We start from the raw sequence: 18,198 nt of genomic DNA, 5'->3' as shown, positions 1-18,198 counted from the left end.
GAAAGTTCCAAATCATCCCATTTAGGATACCAGGAGTTGGGGAATATTCTGTCCATAACACAAATTGAGATGAGACCGAGGGAGGAGACAGTGGGTGTAGTTTACAAAAGCGGGACTCATACTTCCAATAGTGTAGGAATTAGAACTATGGATAATTTATGCACAACCGGGCTCGTCTCGTAACATAACATGCTACAGGTGACCCGAAAAATGGTGGAAGGGGTTTGCCTTTTGCCTTTTGCCCTTTGTCCCCTCCCCCCCTTTCTGTCTGATATACTATAATGCATAGGCACCTCTGTAGGTAAAGAGCGATTTGGTTCTCGAACCAATGGCTGTGACTCAAGAACGCTGCAGCTCGGGAGTCACTAGGCAACTCCCCACATTTGGGGGAAGGGGGATTGGATCATCCATTGGTTGTATCGAGTCTTCAAAGTTAGGAAGAGGAGCTGTTTTCTGATGGCTGCTTTTGGTAATTTTCTTAGCTAATGTTGGATCCCTTATGTATACTCATGTTATTCACATCACATTTTGGTTGGCTTCTGAAAGTAACCGAGCACAATCCTTTTTTAGAGAATGGGTTGCACTTGCAAGAAAAATCATTTTGAGCTATCTTCTTTATTGCCTTCACAACCGAAATCAGAATCATTATTCAACAAAATTTCATCTTAGTTTCGGTATGTTTCACATCTTACTTCTTTAGCCAGCCGTGCAGTTAAATAATCTGATTGGAAACATCCTTAAACTTTTTTTATTTTTATTTTTTTTCCAATGAAGCTCGATCACATGTAAAAATTTGTTCATATAATGCCTTGAAAACACATGAAAACCCTTTTGTTCCCGAATAGCTCTTTTGCATTGACTCAGATTTTCGGGGTTCTTTTAGTTTTACTTTGTTTTGGTCATTATACCTTTAAAATGTTCTGGTCATTATAACTTTAAAATGTTCGTTTTAGTATTTAGAATTTATTTTAATTGAAGTAAATATTGTTTCGAAGTAATTGTGTCTAAATCATGGGTTCCAAATTGTCTGTTTCAATCTATGGCTCGCTGATTGAAAAAGACCGAAACGACCCGTTGGCCTCTATCAATTTTCCAGACCCCGAACACCATTTGCACCATTTTTGAAAACAACTTTTTTTATTGGGCAATTATCCCATGCTTTTTAGTAACAAAAAAAAAAAAAAACTAAAAACTCAGAAAGATATAGAATTTATTTATTCTGGTTACTATTAAAAGTTGAAATCTACTTTCATGACTCATTCTTTATCCTACTAGAGAATCACAACAATTAAAATAAAAAATTATTTCTTCACTTTAAAATCCATTTCTAAGTGCAAAAGTCAAGTATTTATTAATGGCTATGTTTTGCTCATGGTTATGGTATATCAATTGGTAAACAAAACTTTTGGAGTTAATTAAATGAAAAGATATTTCTCTCCTTGTTATAATTATTATTCCAATGTAATCAAAACTTCCTCTTCTCCCATATCTCTCATCCACCTTTTTAATCTTGATTTATAAATATATGAAATTAAACAATAAATGCTAAAATTTCTCATAAGAGTAAAGTGGGTAAAGTTGGTGTGACATCTATGTTGAAATTAATTTCTTAAATAAGTGGTCTAATTAGGCTAACTCCAATTAGTAGTATGAGTAGTTGAGCAATACCAACTCGTTAATCTAATTATAGGAAACCCTAGAATCAATTTATAAATAGTCCCAGATACATGAGGAGTAGGATTGCGCATCTATCTAAAATGTAAAATTTTATTATATTATTATAGAAGCTTTAAAAGTTTGCTTTTTCCGTACAATCTAAGGTAACAAATAGTCTTTTAATTTATTTATGTTTGTAGTATTATTAGTGCTCATAACGCATAATCTTATACCTAGGTAATCACCATAGAGTTTGACATTTTTTCAAGGTTTCTTTGCTTTTTTGATCTAGGGCGCTCCTATATTAACTCCTTAAATTATAATGTCTTCCTTAACTTTTGTTTGAAAAAGGGATGAGTGGAAATCTGGTAAAGAGATTTTTTAAGCATGATTAGACAAGTAAATGACACAAATTTAGAATCATTACAATGTGTTTATTTTTTTTAATCAACCAATGAGAGCCAAAATGCAAAAAGTCTACTCATTAATTCTTTCATTCCCCAACAAATAATTCTTCTTCTTCTTTTTGTCTATTGGGGGTTTGGGCATTTTAATTAACTGAAAAGGGTAGGCCAAGGTGTCTTTAAATTTTAAATAATTTTTTTAATACTTTTTTAACCTCACATAACTTTTCTTTGTTGATTTAAAATTGTATTAAAAGGAAAACTCAATATAGGTATGATTTTTTCTAATCAATGAGGTTGGTGCAAAATAAGTATTTCAACTTACATGTAGCGCCTAAGATATTAGATTCCAAAACAAATTTAGATTTGTGTAAAATGGCCATGAAAAAGCTAGACACTCAAACAAAATAATTAATTTGAAATTTAAACTATAATTTAATACAAATAAATCAAAGATAATATATAGTTAAATTATGTTCAAATTGACAGTAATGTAATAAATGTTAAAATGTCAATTAGAACATAAATACCAAAAAATATACCAATTCCATAAAATGGAAGGTTGATTTCTCATCTTTACCTTGGTTAAACAAAAAAAAGTGAGAGATCAAATTCATTTACATATATTTTATTATACACTCATCAAGGGGAAACAAAAGCATTATCCAAACATGTTTCAACTTGAATACTTTGGTGTGACTGAATATGACAAATGTTTTGTTTTAGATTTAGTACAATGAGATGTGAAGAATATTTGATCTTCTAAGTAATATTTCTATTACCTATGTCCATTTTGGTAAAAATTAAGTTTGTTTTTATATATATAACTTACACCACGTCATCTTTAATTCTTTCTACATTCAAATTTCATTTTGGTTGTTGAACTTTCTAAATTATTCTACTTTTATTGTTATTTTTGATACGTTTAACAGCTAAAAAAAGTAACAAGGGCTTGGAATAATATTTTTCAATTTAGAGTAAAGTACAAGGAATGGAAGAATCCAAAATACACACAAAGGGGATATATATATTAGGCTTAGGGCATAGCATCCCTTTACATATGGGGTACCCCCACTCCCACAAAAAGCAAAGAGACTCAAAGAGGGACACCGTAAGAAGCTGAGAGCGGCCTTAATGGATGGGACTTTAGAATTGAAAGCCAGACCAGATAGAAGGGAAGGGTTGTGTTTGGTGGGCACATTCTGAGTGTTGTGTAGGGTCCCTCTGCCCCCTAATGTGTAGGACACTTTGAGCAGTGAGGCGTGATGGCTTCTCTCAATCCCATGCATCTGTGGGGTTCCCTTAAGGAGGCTACATGGGCCAAGCACCCAACCCGAACCACACTCAAGCATCGGTCCACTTGAACCAACTGGCCAAAGAAACTCCATTTATATATAGAGAATTTATAATATGTGTCTCCGTTTATCACTTGATATTGTAAATGGCCAAATGATCTTGGATGATGAAAAATGTCTATTTGTATTTTTTTTTCACTGTTTTATAAGTTTGATTTTTACATGTTTACACTTTCTATTTGTTAATAGGGATAAAATCAAAATATCTCAACTTCCATGATCTCTCCTAGATTCTTAGTTTTTTTTTTCTCCAATAGCTATTATTATAAACTTACTTGATATTTATGTCGAGACAGAACTCACCAAACATAAAAAGACATCGCAAAGAGGGAGACGACCAGAGAGGGAAACAGGAAGCGATCGGATAGAGATACGAGTCAAATTGAGGTGGGTGATAAAGCTGGTGAAGGAGAGACTTTACTTTTACTACTCTCAACGAAATCTAGACATTGAAGTATGTTGGGCTTAGCATTACATCGATGTACAGATTTCTCTTGTGTATAGGTGTTCACCGAAACTTTTATTGTCCGAACACAGAACCAAATTTTACTGCATCAACACGCCCATTTTCTTTTACAAAAAAAAATATTACCCCTTAAAATTTTGTGTCTCAAATATTCATTTTCCATGTTACTAATTAAAGTTTGATGTTATTGAGAGAAAACGTGATTTTATTTAATAGTGGTAATTATACATCGATATTTAATAATTAGGATGTATTTCATATAGATTAATATTAACTAAACATGTTGCTTTAAAAAGTATGCTCGAGTATTTTTTTTTCGAATCCACACTTAGTTGAGTGGATAAAAAAATACATCTATTACCATTATTAGAGTTTATTTGTTGAATTAAAAAAATGTTCTCCTTATGATGATGGTCATATTCATCATCCCTAGAATCTTTTAGCTAGATTTTAGTGTTTGGTTGTTAAATTTATTACTTTTTTAATCTCAATAAATTAAGCACAAGAGGGAGTAAGAACCCAACACTTTCCTAAAAATCAACATAGCATAGTGATAGATATATATAACAATACAGAGTCAAATCAATCTCACTTTCACCATTTTAACTCAAAATGTTGGAACTAATTAAGATTAAGAATCAACTCTTTCTAAGTTAAGTGTTGGATGTATCATATAATAACACACGTGAGTACTAAAAGTGAAAAAAAATAAAGAATAAGAAATGGAATAAATATCCATTAATGGTACAAATATATTCCACCTTAGTTGCAAGATGCTATACAGTACACACACAAGTTGACATCAATTTAATTGGGCAAATAAAATAAATAATTGGGAGAAGAAGAATGAATCCAAAACCCAAAAGTTGGGTTCAAATCAAAGTCCAATCTTTTTGGCTATTACAAGTAAATTTAAAAGTGGGATGTCTCTCCCCTTTTACTTGTACTATTTCCATACTTTTTTTCTGCAGCTTTTTAAACACAGTTCCATTCCATTCCAATCCAAACAAAACCCATTTTAATTTTTTTTTTTTAAGAAACCAAAACTTTCATTTTTCCCCCTTTTTCAAATATTCCATTTTTCTCTCTTCGGCTTTCGATTTGCCCTAATCAATGGAGTCCTCAACTACCGAGACGCCTCCTCCTCCGAAAACGCCGTCGCAGAACCCGGAACCGGGCGCCAAATTAGATGAAGACGAGGACCACCGTCATCTCCGCCGTGGGGTTCCGGCGGAGGAGCTTAATCTTATCGAAGGTTTCCAAATGGGTTCGTCGGAGCCGAGGGTTTTTTCGTGTAATTTCTGTCAGAGGAAGTTTTATAGCTCTCAAGCACTTGGCGGCCACCAAAATGCCCATAAAAGAGAGAGAACTCTGGCGAAAAGAGGCGGTCAACGGCTATCGGCGGCGGCGTTTGGTGGCCACCACTACTCGGCGGCGCCGTATTTTCCGTTTCGCGGTGGTCCCAACAGATCGCTTGGGATTCAGGTTCACGCGATGGTCCATAAGCCGTCCCACCACGCGCCGGGTTCTTCGGGGTTTGGGATCGTCTACGGGCGTGGCTACGGTTGGTCGAGAAGTCCGATCGATCAACAGCCTGGGATCGGGAAGCTGCCGATGATGAACGGTGGAGGACGTGCGATTAATCAAACGGCTGGATTCGCGCCGCGTGGCTGCAGCAGCGTAGGTAGGTTCGACGTCGTAAGATCGACGGTGGCCGGAACGCCGGCGAGCGGCGGCGTTCTTGTCGACAATAAACAAGACGAGACCCAGAAAGTGCTGGACTTGTCTCTCAAGCTGTAATTATTAAAAACACAAATTTTTCTTTTCGTGTCTCTCAAAATCTTCGCTTTAGAATTATAGATCTTCAAGCTCTTTTGCACTTTTTTTCCTTTTTTTTAACCTTTTGTTCAATACTTCGATCTTCTATAGTTTCGATTTTGATATTGATTACGTCTCTATTATAGATGGTAAAGATGCAATTTGCACATATTATTGTTTGAATTATATTCATGAAATTGATTTTTTTTTTCTGTACATTATTGGTTTCATCATATGGGTGAAGCACACCATGTCTAATTTGTATTCTAAGGTCTCGCATCACAAAAAATAAAAAGGTCACTTTTCTTAACATTTATCATTTTAGAATTTATTCAGATGGAACAGAAATCTAGCTGATTTATATACACACATATATAATATATATATATATTTTAATAGTTCTAGTGGTTTGATGGGAGATCGAATTTTCAATCTTATGCATAGAGACTTGTAATGATTTTAATCACAATTTTACTCTTTTGTGTTCATTCTTTTACAATGTTTTAAGGTTTTTGCAAATATAGTAAGACATTATTAATGGTTAATTGCAAAGATGAGTTATACTCTTAAAAGGAATCATTTTCTCAAAATTGAAAAAAAAAACTCTCCTATGTTGATATATCTAATATTAAGTCTATATTAATGATATACTTATGTATATTTAGCTATATCAATCATATACCTAAAATAAAGTATATCACTGTGATTAATATACTTGATAATAGGTATATTAGCTATTACTGCATATTCGAGACATTGGTGATATATATTAGTGATATACCTAAAAGAAAGTACTTAATATATTAATAAGAAGCATACAATGTTACTTGAACTAAAATATTCGATGAGGAAAGAATTTATCAACGATATACCTAATATGTGATATAACATTCATTTATTTGGTGTGGTTGTTTTATATTAAATTTATATGTATATCAATGATATACTTAGTATTTGGTACATCAGTTATGTAATTGAAATACCTAATATCATGTAACAATCATCTATTTAATATATTGTTCTTAAATCAATATCTTCAATTAAAATAAGATTTATCAATAATATAACTAATATAAAATATATTAATTATATTAATATATGAATTGATAGTTATATTTTATATTAGATATATTAGTTATACGAGTGAAACTAACCCTTCACAAGAGACTTAATTTATCATAACAAAGAGAAGGGCATCATAAACTCACATTAGCATGGAGTATGAACACCATAAATTCATTAAAAAATGTATATATATAATCCAATTACTTAATCAATTTTAGTTAAGGTAAAAAAGAAAAAAAAAGTCGTACAAAAAATAATATATGTTTTTAAAATAGAAAATGGCTGTGAGTTAAGTTGTAAGTTTGTTGACAAGTTGCTTGGTGTTGAATATTTGATAATGAAGAAGGCTATGGACAAAGGTTTTGTCGTTTAGTGAGATGCGTGCATCATATCATTTTCCTAAATTGATCTCCAATCTAGGACATCACACCATCTAGCTACTACTACTTTTTTATTATTATTATTATTATTATTTTATATTTAAACTTTGTTCACTTTTAATCCAATAAAATAAATAATACAAACTTAAACCCCGACTCCGAGATACCACGCCGACACGTCGGACGAGGATGACGATGGACATTCGAATTCCATGTGGCTGTGCTGTTTTTGTTACGACGTGTCGTTTCGTGGAGTTTGGTGGAGCGGACCGGGGAGTTCCTACATGTCGGTGGGTGGAGGCCGACACAAGTGCAAGGCAAAAAAAGTGAAGCAAGTATGGGGGGTGGGGGGGCTCTCTTTATTTAGTATTGAAAATAGGTTACATTACATGAATATTTCCCAGTTCTGTTCAATCCAAATAGTTGTTCCTAACTTATCACGTGGGCATATAATCCATCTTCAAAGTGCGTTATGTTATATGATATAAAATAGGTGTCTAATCATACAAATAATCTAATAATTATCTCCTTCCATTGCTCACTTTCTATTTAGAAATCTTTTGAAAATCAACCATTCAGCTAAACAAATTGTGTTGCTTAATTACGAATTGAATGACGTTTAACAACCTCTCTTATAGGTTGAAGGTTTGTAAAAGAGAAATGATGTTGATGTTCACTGTCTCTATGGTTCCTAACTAGAGGTGTTTATTTTTCTTGTTGGAAGTGAAATCCTCGTTTAGACTCTTTGCAGGATGGAGATGAGGGACGTTTTATTCTCGTCATCTAAACGATGATGAGGACGGAGAATATGTTCTTCATCTTTGTCTCTGCTCTCCATCATATATATTTGTTACAAAATTTCTAAGCATTTTTTTTCCTTTGTAAATGAGGATATATTCACATTATTAAGAATTACGCGTTAGAAATTTCTTTAAAATTTTAAAATTTTGTGGAACGAGAGTTAAATAAGGAACGGGAACGAGAAAGGCATTTAGTGCCCAAAAGTTGGTAGGGATCAAAAGTGTCAATTCTGATAGAGATGTAATAAGTTTGGATACAAATCTCAGCCCATATCTTGTTTCATCACATGGCATTGGCAAATGGAAGTTCATTTGTATGTTTGAATAGAGTTGGCCAATTTTAAAGCCACATCACTTCCATGATTCTGACCTCTTCCCATTTTGGCCTTTTTGGGGGCAAATTCATCTCATCCTACCTGTCACACTTTTAATATTATTTCTAAATTATCACCAAAGTATTTTCAAATCTTATTATATTGTATGAAATATATTTATCTACACATCACTCCATACAAGTTCAAATGGACGTTCTAATATGACATATACTGCTATGGGTTAAAAAAAATTTAGTAATAACAATTCATCTATTTAATGCATCATAAATAAACCAGTAAAAATATACCATATCAAAAGAGTAGAAATTCTTGATAATTAGCGTTACTATATATCTCAATCAATGAATTCAAACCTGAAATAAAAACCCATTTAATATCATTTATGTTCATGTTGGCCATCCTTGAACTACTTTGTGCTTTTTTTCTTCTTTTAATGATTTTATTTTATTTTATTTACTTTAAAAGTATTAGTTAAGCCATTCCGATTGTTCTTTAACAAATCTTCTTTCTTTTAAGAAAATAAGCTTTACAAACGTCTTTAAAGAATAAAATTTTTCTTTTTTATCTTTAATCTTCATACTTTCTTGCGAAAAGCAAAAGCAAAAGGATGTTTTTCTATCCTAAATTAGTGTCTCAAACATGATCTGATTACTAAGGACCCTATTTTGTTTGATTCTTATTTACTCGTTTATATAATTCTTTTTAATAATTATTTGAGAGCGAAAAATGTGATATCTGATAACTGTTTTTTTTTCTTTTCCTTCTAGTTTTGTTTTTTATTTTATTTACTTTAAAAGTACTCGGTAATTCATTTTGTTTGTTCTTTAAAACTTCTTTTACAAAGAGAATATAAACTTCATGAAAGTTTTTGAAGAATAAATATTCAGGAATAATGGAAACCTGATATCTTTTAAAAGAAAAAGAAAAAGAAAAATACACTAAAACAGAAAATCAAGTAGTTTAAGATTTTAGATGAGTTTTCAAACCATGAAAAACTAGGGCTGTTTAATAAGGGTTTGCTTAATAATTATTTATTTCATTTTTTATTTTTTAAAAATTAAGCTTTTAAATATATCATGTTTCATAGAATAATGCTCTCACAATATAAGCCAAATATATAAAAAATTAAAAAATTAAAGAGTTTGATAGTAATGTTTTTCTTTCTTATTTCTTGTTTTTAGTTTTTAATAAAAATAACATTTTACTTATTATTCTTGTTTTTCCTCCCCATTTTCATAGAAATTTTAGAAACAACACAATCAAATTTTTTATTTTTTGTTCTCACGTCAAGTTTTTTTTTTTTTCTTTTTTCTTTTCTAAACATTATAGTCATCCCCATAACGTAGTACTTGAATGAAAATTGAAATATTATTATTTTCTCTTTCCAAAATGTAAACTTAAAAAGTGGCCCGTCTAATTTATTTATTTATTATTATTATTTAGTACTCGTCTATGTAGTTTATATTAAAGCCGAAGAATTGTTGTTTTCAAGCATCTTAGAATCGTTGTAACTTATTATTCTAATCGTTGAAACAAATATTTAATAAACTAATAATAAAATAGTATAGAAAATAAATTAACATGAAACCAATTAACAAAAACCTATTTAAAATTAGATGATTTGCAAACCCACCAACCCCAATCAAAATTAAAGCCAAATAATGGAGAATCCAACTTTCCAACTCACATAAAAGAAAAAGGCCATTGGAATATTTTGCTTCTCATACTTTAGAGGGAGGATGAATTTCCAAGTCTTCTCTGCTTAATTATTTAAAATTTGACATTAAATTATTACATTTTTTTAATTAATAATATTTAGATAATTCCTAATGTTATTTTTAAAAGCTTATATTTGAAATACTGTCTTCTCAATATAATCCAAAAGATTTATCAGATAAATATGATATAAATTAGGCTAAAGTATATATCCACTCGATTTTCTAACTACATCTACATTTGAATATTATCAAACTTTATTAAGTGCATTGAAATTCTTCTATTCATGAAAATTGATTCTTCAAGAACCACATCCTAGCACTCTTTTTTCAAGCGATCCTTTCTTTCAATTGGGTCTTTACAATCACCTAAACGTATTACACATAAAGACGATATTTGATGTAATTGATCTCTTATAAGACGATATTTGATGTAATTTGATCTCTTATTTTCTTTTCTTCTCTTGATTCAAGATTTTAATTTTATTGATTCAAATAGAATGTACTTGATAAAATAATGAATAAGAAGAACCAATCATTTTTTAAAAATGAACAAATATTAAGATATGAAATTAAATTACTCATTCCTAATTTGAACTTAGAGGTTCCAATTCTCAAAGTGTCACACTATAATTCTCTTATAAAAGAATTTAAGGAATTTAAAACTTTTGTCCAAGATTTGATCCATAATATAATGCAAAAACCTTTAATCCAAAATTAAAATAACTAAGAGAATAAGATTCATTTTTATTTTTAGTACATTGACATGTGAGGTTGGAAATTCAAACCTCCAATCATTTTTGTCGGAGATACATGTCTAACTGAATTAAGCTCAAGTTGGTTCCAAAAAGAAGAAGTTAAGTACTGATAAGGTGATAAGGTAAATAGTCATGTTAAATTGACATTTATAATGTTAGGATTTCTAGAAAAAAGGGACATTTCAATATAAATATTTTGATTTAATTATAAAAAACTCCATATTCACAGCTTTGTGAGGAGCCAAATCAAAGGGCTGTCATAACTAGTTTGAGAAATCCATGAGATTCAACTCTTAAGAAAATGACATTTCATAATCTTTTTTTGCATGGACCATATGTTGTATAAAGGTCCCATTAGAATGACTTTTTTTAATTATTATCTACTCATACATACAAATAATTTAGTTGTTCAAGTATATTTTCAATGTTTTTCTTTTCTATTAGTAAATTCTGAAAATAGAAGTGAAACCCTCCTACAATACTCCATTTTAGTTTTGTTTTCTAGAGACATTTTGTTGTATTCAAATAAAAGAAAGTTTATTTTCTAAAGAATAAAAATTTAAAGAAGAGCATTTTATAATTTATTAAGGAGATAGTGAAAAGAGACTAAATTATAGATAAAAAATAAAAAAGATTAAATAGAACAATGTGTAGAAAGAAATCAATAAAAAAACGGTGAGACAAAAATTATGTGCATAAGTAAAATAAAAATAAATATTAGGTTTAGTGTTTTATTGAAAAGAAAAATGAAATTAATTTTTTTTATAAAAATATTAGGGGTGAAATTACTGTACTAGATTTTTCTTAAGTGAGGTCAAAACAATGACATGGGTCAAATGCCTCGATTTAGTTGTTCCAAGTCGAGTTGGTCCATCTAGTCCAACTCAAAAAAAACTCCTCTCAAAATCATAGAATTGTGTTAAGTTTAGCACCATATCGCCATCTTTTATGTGTCAGTTGTTGGTTGGAACATTTAAAAAAATAAAAAGTGTATCTAAGAAAGGAAAGATATTTATTGTCAAACAAACAAATTTTCCAAATCCAAAACACATAGAACAAAATAGCTGTCCAACAAACTAAAAGCTTTTTCAACGAAGGGATTATTCAAGATAAAGAACATACGAAGTACAAAATTGTTCATTTCACAATTTTTTTTTTCATTTTAAATTTTAAATTTAAGGGAAAAAAAAGCAAATGGATAAAAGAAAACTGGGGCCCGCGACCACATGTTCCAGTTAGCTTCCACTCCTTGACAAATCCCAACCATGCCTTTTTAAATGAAAATAAGGCCCTCAAAATTAATTATTAACACATACAATATATTATATATATATTTTTATTGGTAATTATGAATCCATTTCACAAACTTTTTTTAAAAAAATAAATTTGATATACCTTTTTCGTCTTTTATTGTATTTAAAATAAGCACAAAGATTATTTTAAAAAAATTTGTTTTGTGCGTCACAAGTTGTCATTCATTATATGTATTTTTTAAATACACTTTTCCTTTCTCCATAACAATACCCGTGATATATTTTCTTAAAAAATTTCTTCCACTAACTTTTTCGCAGCCATGCCTTCACTTCAAAATAATTTTTATCTAAAATAAAAATAGATTATTTTAGTCCATGATATTTCAAATATAATTAATTTTAAATAATTTCAATACATTATCATGTTTGTATAAATATTCAATGCCACATTATCAATTCGTTAGAAAGAAAAAAAAAATAAAGACAGAGTATAATGGTATTTTTTAAAGTTTAAAAGTTAAAAAATTTAAAATTTTAAGGACTAGAAAGAAATAAACTTAAAAAATATTGATTAAAATAGATTAATCTTAAAAGTTCATTTCTAAGGGAAAAAAATCTTATAAGTTCAAAATTTACTCACCAACACTTGAAGACCATTATTTGAGTCAATACCCTTAATATAATATCTTAAAGATTGTTATTTTTCTTATTAATCTTAATCTCAATAACTTTATGATAAAAGTATAATTTTGTTTTTTGTTTTTTCTTTTTCTCTGTGGAGGAATAAAACTCAAATTTTATGAAATAAAAAAAAAGTTTGAAATTTTAAAGTGGACCAAAAAGTGCAAAAGAAAAAAAAAAGGGTGGAATGTAAATAATAATAATAGTATGTGTTCCCAAACATAATTACAAGAAGCCATTATTAAAGTGGAGAACAGTAAACAGAAAAAGGCACGCGGACGCAGAAATCAGAATCCTCTGCTCAAAAACTGAAAGCGATTTCTCTCACTTTTCATCTCCATTCTTATTCCAATCCAACGAATTAAACAAAGAAAAAAAAGGGTTATTCCGATTATTCGATTCCGTTGCCCTTCAATTTCCTTCTCGATTATCCATCTCCGCCATCGATTACGGTGGTTGTTCGTCGTCCGTGCGTCGGTCGTTTCTCTGGATCGTATAATTATATTCCGTTTTTTGTTTTTGTTATCTTTTTGGTTCTTCTGTTGCTTTCCCCAAGGGAAGAAGACGAAGTGGAAGCATTTGCGGAAGATGTTGTGTAGGATCGTGACAGTGTCGAGTAGGAAAAAGATTGGTGCGGTTCCGGTTTATCTGAATGTTTATGATTTAACGCCGATTAATGGATATGCTTATTGGCTCGGCCTCGGTGTCTACCATTCCGGCGTTCAAGGTGAGAAAACGTTTCTGTCCTTTTTGCTTTCCACTTTTTTCTCGCCTTTCGGTGTGTTTGTTTCCTGAGAAAGTGACACATAAAAGTAGAGAGTTGGATTATGGTTCCATTACTACTATGAGCAGAGCCGTTAGAATTAATCTTGATTTTTCACTGAATGATATCCTAATTTTCTAATTTATGAACATTTAGGAAGATGTAAGGTCTTGAGAATCTGTTTTTGTACTGATATGGTTCCGAATTCTGATTATCAGTTTCTTAACATAACAAATGGGAAAAAGTGGAGATGATTATCAGTTTTTCCTGTGATTCCTTCCAATTTTCTCCGTAGCCAAACGGAATCGTACCTCGTTTGGCTGCCGAAGGTTCACAAATATCTAGCTAACAAATTGCTCTGAGAAATCGGAACTACTTTTTCACTTATAGCAAGTGGAGCAGATGAATCGATTCTGAATTTCTTCCTGTATACGAACGGTTTTAGGGATAAACAGTGATTTAGGTTGAAATTTGGTTTGCAGTTCATGGAATTGAATATGCGTTTGGAGCACACGAGCAGGCGACGACGGGGATATTCGAAGTGGAACCAAAGCAGTGCCCTGGATTCACATACAGAAAATCAATTTTGATCGGAAGAACGAATCTCAGTCCCAAAGAGATCCGATCGTTCATGGAGAAACTGGCCGAACAATATTCAGGAAACACCTATCATCTCATCACCAAGAACTGTAACCATTTCTGCAACGACGTCTGTCTCAGATTGACGGGGAAACCAATCCCTAGATGGGTGAATCGACTCGCCAGACTCGGTAAGAACTCAACACCTTCATGATTGCATCGGTAAAATGTGGAAGAATTGAATCGGTTAATTCTAAGTCGCTGTTGCGTTATAGGCTTTTTATGCAACTGTGTTCTTCCTGTGGGATTGAATGAGATGAAGGTTCGTCAAGTGAAACCAGAGAACAGAGAGAAGAAGAAACTGAGAAGCCAATCGAGTAGGTTTACATCTGCTTCAAATTCAGCAGCGGCAATTCCTCCTCCTCCTCCATTGTCTTCAAAATCTTCAAATTCCATAGTAAGAACAAGAAAACAAAGACATTCTCCTCCTCCACCTTCTTCTTCCCTCTTGATTTCTTCCTCAACCTCCACCTTCATGTTGAAGCTGTAGTGTATCATCAATCGCGTATGTCTTTGGAATTGGATTCCCAAAATTTCTACAGTTTTCTAATTTTTTTTTAAATGGGTATATATTATATATATTCAGTCCGCCAATTGTTTAATTGGTTATTATATTTATATGGAATGTTGGTGATGATGTAGTTTTTACCCGTTATTGGGTTTGCTAAAGCTTAATCCTTATACTTTGCTTATTATTCAGTTAATAACTTATAATTTTCTTTCTTTAAATAGATCAATTGAATAATTAGAAATTATAGCCATTGAGTTGCGAATGAATAACTTTTCAGTGAAGTTAGTTTAATGGAAGACCATGATTTGCCAACTTTACCAACCATAAGAGTAAGTAAAATGATTTGTAAGATTTCGCTAATTTAGTAGGTTATTGTTTTAAAATTTATAAAGTTAAGGGTTTGAATTTTTTTTTAATTAATTTGTATTATTACCAATGTTTGACAAACGAAGAGAAATAAATTTTCGCCCACAAATAATATGGCTATATAGCTAAAATATCAAACAATTTTTTTAAAAAAATTTAACAAATGTAGAGACCATGTAGATCCAATTTTAGGGATGATAATAAATGTCTTATCCACTTAATTACTATGTTATCCGGCAAATTTATAGGATATTTAATATCAATTATGTTGGGGGCAAAAATATGACCTGCCACGTGGTGAGATATGACCAAGCTACTAAACTCATCTATTGTCAAACTCCTAAGCTCATCTACTACCGATCTACTATGCTCATCTATATATCATCGAGCTTCTAAGCTCATCCATGACCAAGTTCCTAGGCTCATCTATTGCCAACCTCCTAAGCTCATGTAGGATCGAACTATTAAACTCATCTACTCCTAAGCTCATCCATGACTGAGCTATAAGATCATCCATATGAAAGGATGAATAACCAACATCAATCATTGCCGACCTACGAACCAACGGTCCGTAACCATCCAACCACTTTGTTGTAACGGCCACAATGGACTTGCCCCTTCCCTCCACCTATAAAATGACCTTCATTCCTCCAATCCAAGCACGTACACAATTCTGGTCCGAGAATGATCTACTTGAACGTGAGCATTATTCCCTTGAGCGTTGGAGTGTCTGTTTATCCTTTTTGCAGGTTCTATCTTCCTTAATGTTACACTTCGCCAGCTCGTCCACTTGTCATGTAGCCGACTTCGGTAGTTCGGTAGAATCCTACATCGAATTTGTAATTTAGGAAAAAGTTTTCAATTAATGATTTTAATTATTAGACAATATGTACCTCTGTTCTATCTACAAAATTCAGTTCAGTTGAATTTGAGTGGATTTGGTGGTGGATTTTCTTAATTGGAAAGACTAATAAAAAGTAAAAAGCATAGAAATGTGAAGAGTAGAGATGAGATGGTGAGATGAGAGTAACACAAGGCGTGGCTTTAGGAATTATTGCAAAACACTGCAACATGTAATCGACAAATGCCTCAAAAGCTTGAAATATCAGAACCCTTCATTCCATTCTCTTTTTTTGGAAACACCAATAATCATTTTTCTGCTCCCTCTTTCTACATATAAAAAAAGTGACAACTACAATTACCAACATTTCTATCTTATTCGAATGTTCACTCAACAATTGAATTTATATCACTCTCTCCTCTTTATTTTTAAACTTCTCAATCAATGCAAAATTTATGATGACTCCTCTTTACGATTGTAGGTTTAAATTTCCATTCGTGTTTTAAATCTAACAGAAATAACCAAAAATTGCATAACAATTTTAGTGCACAATGGTTTTTAGTTTTTTGTCTCTAAAAATTACCCATCATTTCTTCATTTTTGTTTTTGCTATTTAAATTTTCGGCCAAGTTTGATTTTAAAATTATTATTACCGTTGATGCAATTTTTGGTAAGTTCGTCGGACCCAAAGTCGTTGAATCGGATCGACCGCTGAGTGATCGAAGAGAGGTTCGGTTTAGCTAGGAGAAGCTGAGACTGGGTAGGTTATGAGTAGGACAATGACGAGATCTTGTCATTTAGGAGTCGAGGCGGAAGCGACCTACAAAAATATAAGGTGAGTGGATGCCGGCGTGGTGTCAGCTTACCACATTCTGATGCTTAAGTCACTTGATGAGCTTAAGAGGAGAAGAGAGGAAATGAGCAAGTGTGGAATTGTCAGTTAGAGAATGACAAACTTTCCTTCTATTTATAGGTTTTGATGGCAGTGTGAACAAGTGTTGGAAGGTCAAAGGAGTTTTGTCAAAGTCAACTGCCGCTCTATAATGAGAGCAATAGATGCGCAAAGATAGTGAGTTGGTGTTTTGCGTTAAATATTCATGCTATGGTGGTGGGCTTTGTTGGTGATAGTCAAAGAAAGTGCTTGAAAAAAAAGGGGTGCTACCTAATAGGCCGCACAAAATCGAGGCTTACTGCCACAAGGCGGTGGGTCCGCTCAACTTTCCTCCTTCCAATGTTTTATTGTGCGGTTGGGAAGAGGGTCCGTGCCATGCATTGTGTCATGTATTGTGCATTGCTATGGTTTCTCCTTCAATGAGTGGGGCCTTTCCGGGCCCAACTTCCTTTATTTTTGATGATAGACTATGTCCAATTTGACCCCAAACAATTACAATTTCAATTTTTGAAAAAGAAATTGCTTATCAAATAAATTATAATTAAGTAAGCTTATTTAAAAAAAAATTAAAATTATTATTGAATGGACACTAGCGAAAGTTTTGTCCACGTGTCTCTAGAGATGTCTATAGGGTGGGACAGGGATGGAGAAGCCTTTATTGTCCCCGCCCCCCATTTCATTCTCCATCCCTACAAAAGTCTCCACGAAATTTTGCAGGGATCGGGGTGGAGATTCCTTGCGGATAATTCACTGAGATCAAGTTCTCCATGGAGATTTTTTCCCACAAAATTAAATAATTTTTTCTAAGGACATTTTAATTAATTGCTTAATTTTCAACCATAAATTTTTATTTACATAGTCTAATCCTCTATATATTGTGTGGATAGAGAAAATAAAGGTTTTTTTAGTATATGTATACCTAGGGAGAATAATAAGATTTTTTTATACTGTGTGTATATATGTAAAGGGAGATGGGGTGGGGGTGGGAAAAGCGGAATAATGGAGACAGGAAAAGCATTCAACGTTCCCATCCCCGTTTAGGTGATAGGGAAAATACTTTTTCCAGTGGGGAATTTAAACGAGCATTCCTCCCCAGTACTCGCAGGGCCATGGTAAATTGAGGAAAGAAGTTAAATCAATTATAGACGTTGGTATTATCAATCATAATTTTCTAAGAGAAATTTTGAATCATGATGAAGTAGCAACATTAAGAAGAAAAAGGAAAATATAAATAGAATAGCATTATGGACTACTTAGCAATCTAAACGCAGCGATCTTGTTAACATTCAATGTTCAGTTATAAAAAAATTTACAGTTAATTTTTGTGAAATATTGACTAGATTATGTGTAAGATCAGTAGAAAAAAAAATTTGAAAAGATCGAGGTTTTTTTAGAAAAGGGAGGGCAAAATTCAGAGGTTTTATTTTATTTTTTTTAATTTAACCTAAAATTTAAATAGGAAAACGAAAACCATTAATTAAAGTTAAAGGAATCTTTTAA

The 18,198-nt window shown here is 31.9% G+C and overlaps 2 protein-coding genes across 2 annotated transcripts; both read left to right on the top strand.

Moving 5' to 3' along the window:
• Window positions 1-4,752: 4,752 nt before the first annotated feature.
• Window positions 4,753-5,760, top strand: LOC148209392 (zinc finger protein 3-like). Its single transcript, XM_088127943.1, has one exon. It carries the CDS (start codon window positions 4,995-4,997, stop codon window positions 5,679-5,681), a length of 687 nt encoding a protein of 228 aa, XP_087984069.1. The 5' UTR covers window positions 4,753-4,994; the 3' UTR covers window positions 5,682-5,760.
• Window positions 5,761-12,940: 7,180 nt separating this feature from the next.
• LOC111005186 (deSI-like protein At4g17486) lies at window positions 12,941-14,787 on the top strand. The gene is made up of 3 exons (XM_022276610.2): window positions 12,941-13,413; window positions 13,932-14,219; window positions 14,304-14,787. The coding sequence occupies exons 1-3, from the start codon at window positions 13,275-13,277 to the stop codon at window positions 14,576-14,578; spliced, it is 702 nt and encodes a 233-aa protein (XP_022132302.1). The 5' UTR covers window positions 12,941-13,274; the 3' UTR covers window positions 14,579-14,787.
• Window positions 14,788-18,198: the final 3,411 nt, after the last annotated feature.

Source organism: Momordica charantia, assembly GCF_013281855.1.
Source record: "Momordica charantia cultivar OHB3-1 chromosome 8 unlocalized genomic scaffold, Mcharantia_2.0 BLBB01000008.1, whole genome shotgun sequence".
Lineage (NCBI taxonomy): Eukaryota > Viridiplantae > Streptophyta > Magnoliopsida > Cucurbitales > Cucurbitaceae > Momordica > Momordica charantia.
This window is presented reverse-complemented; position numbering and strand designations above follow the sequence as displayed.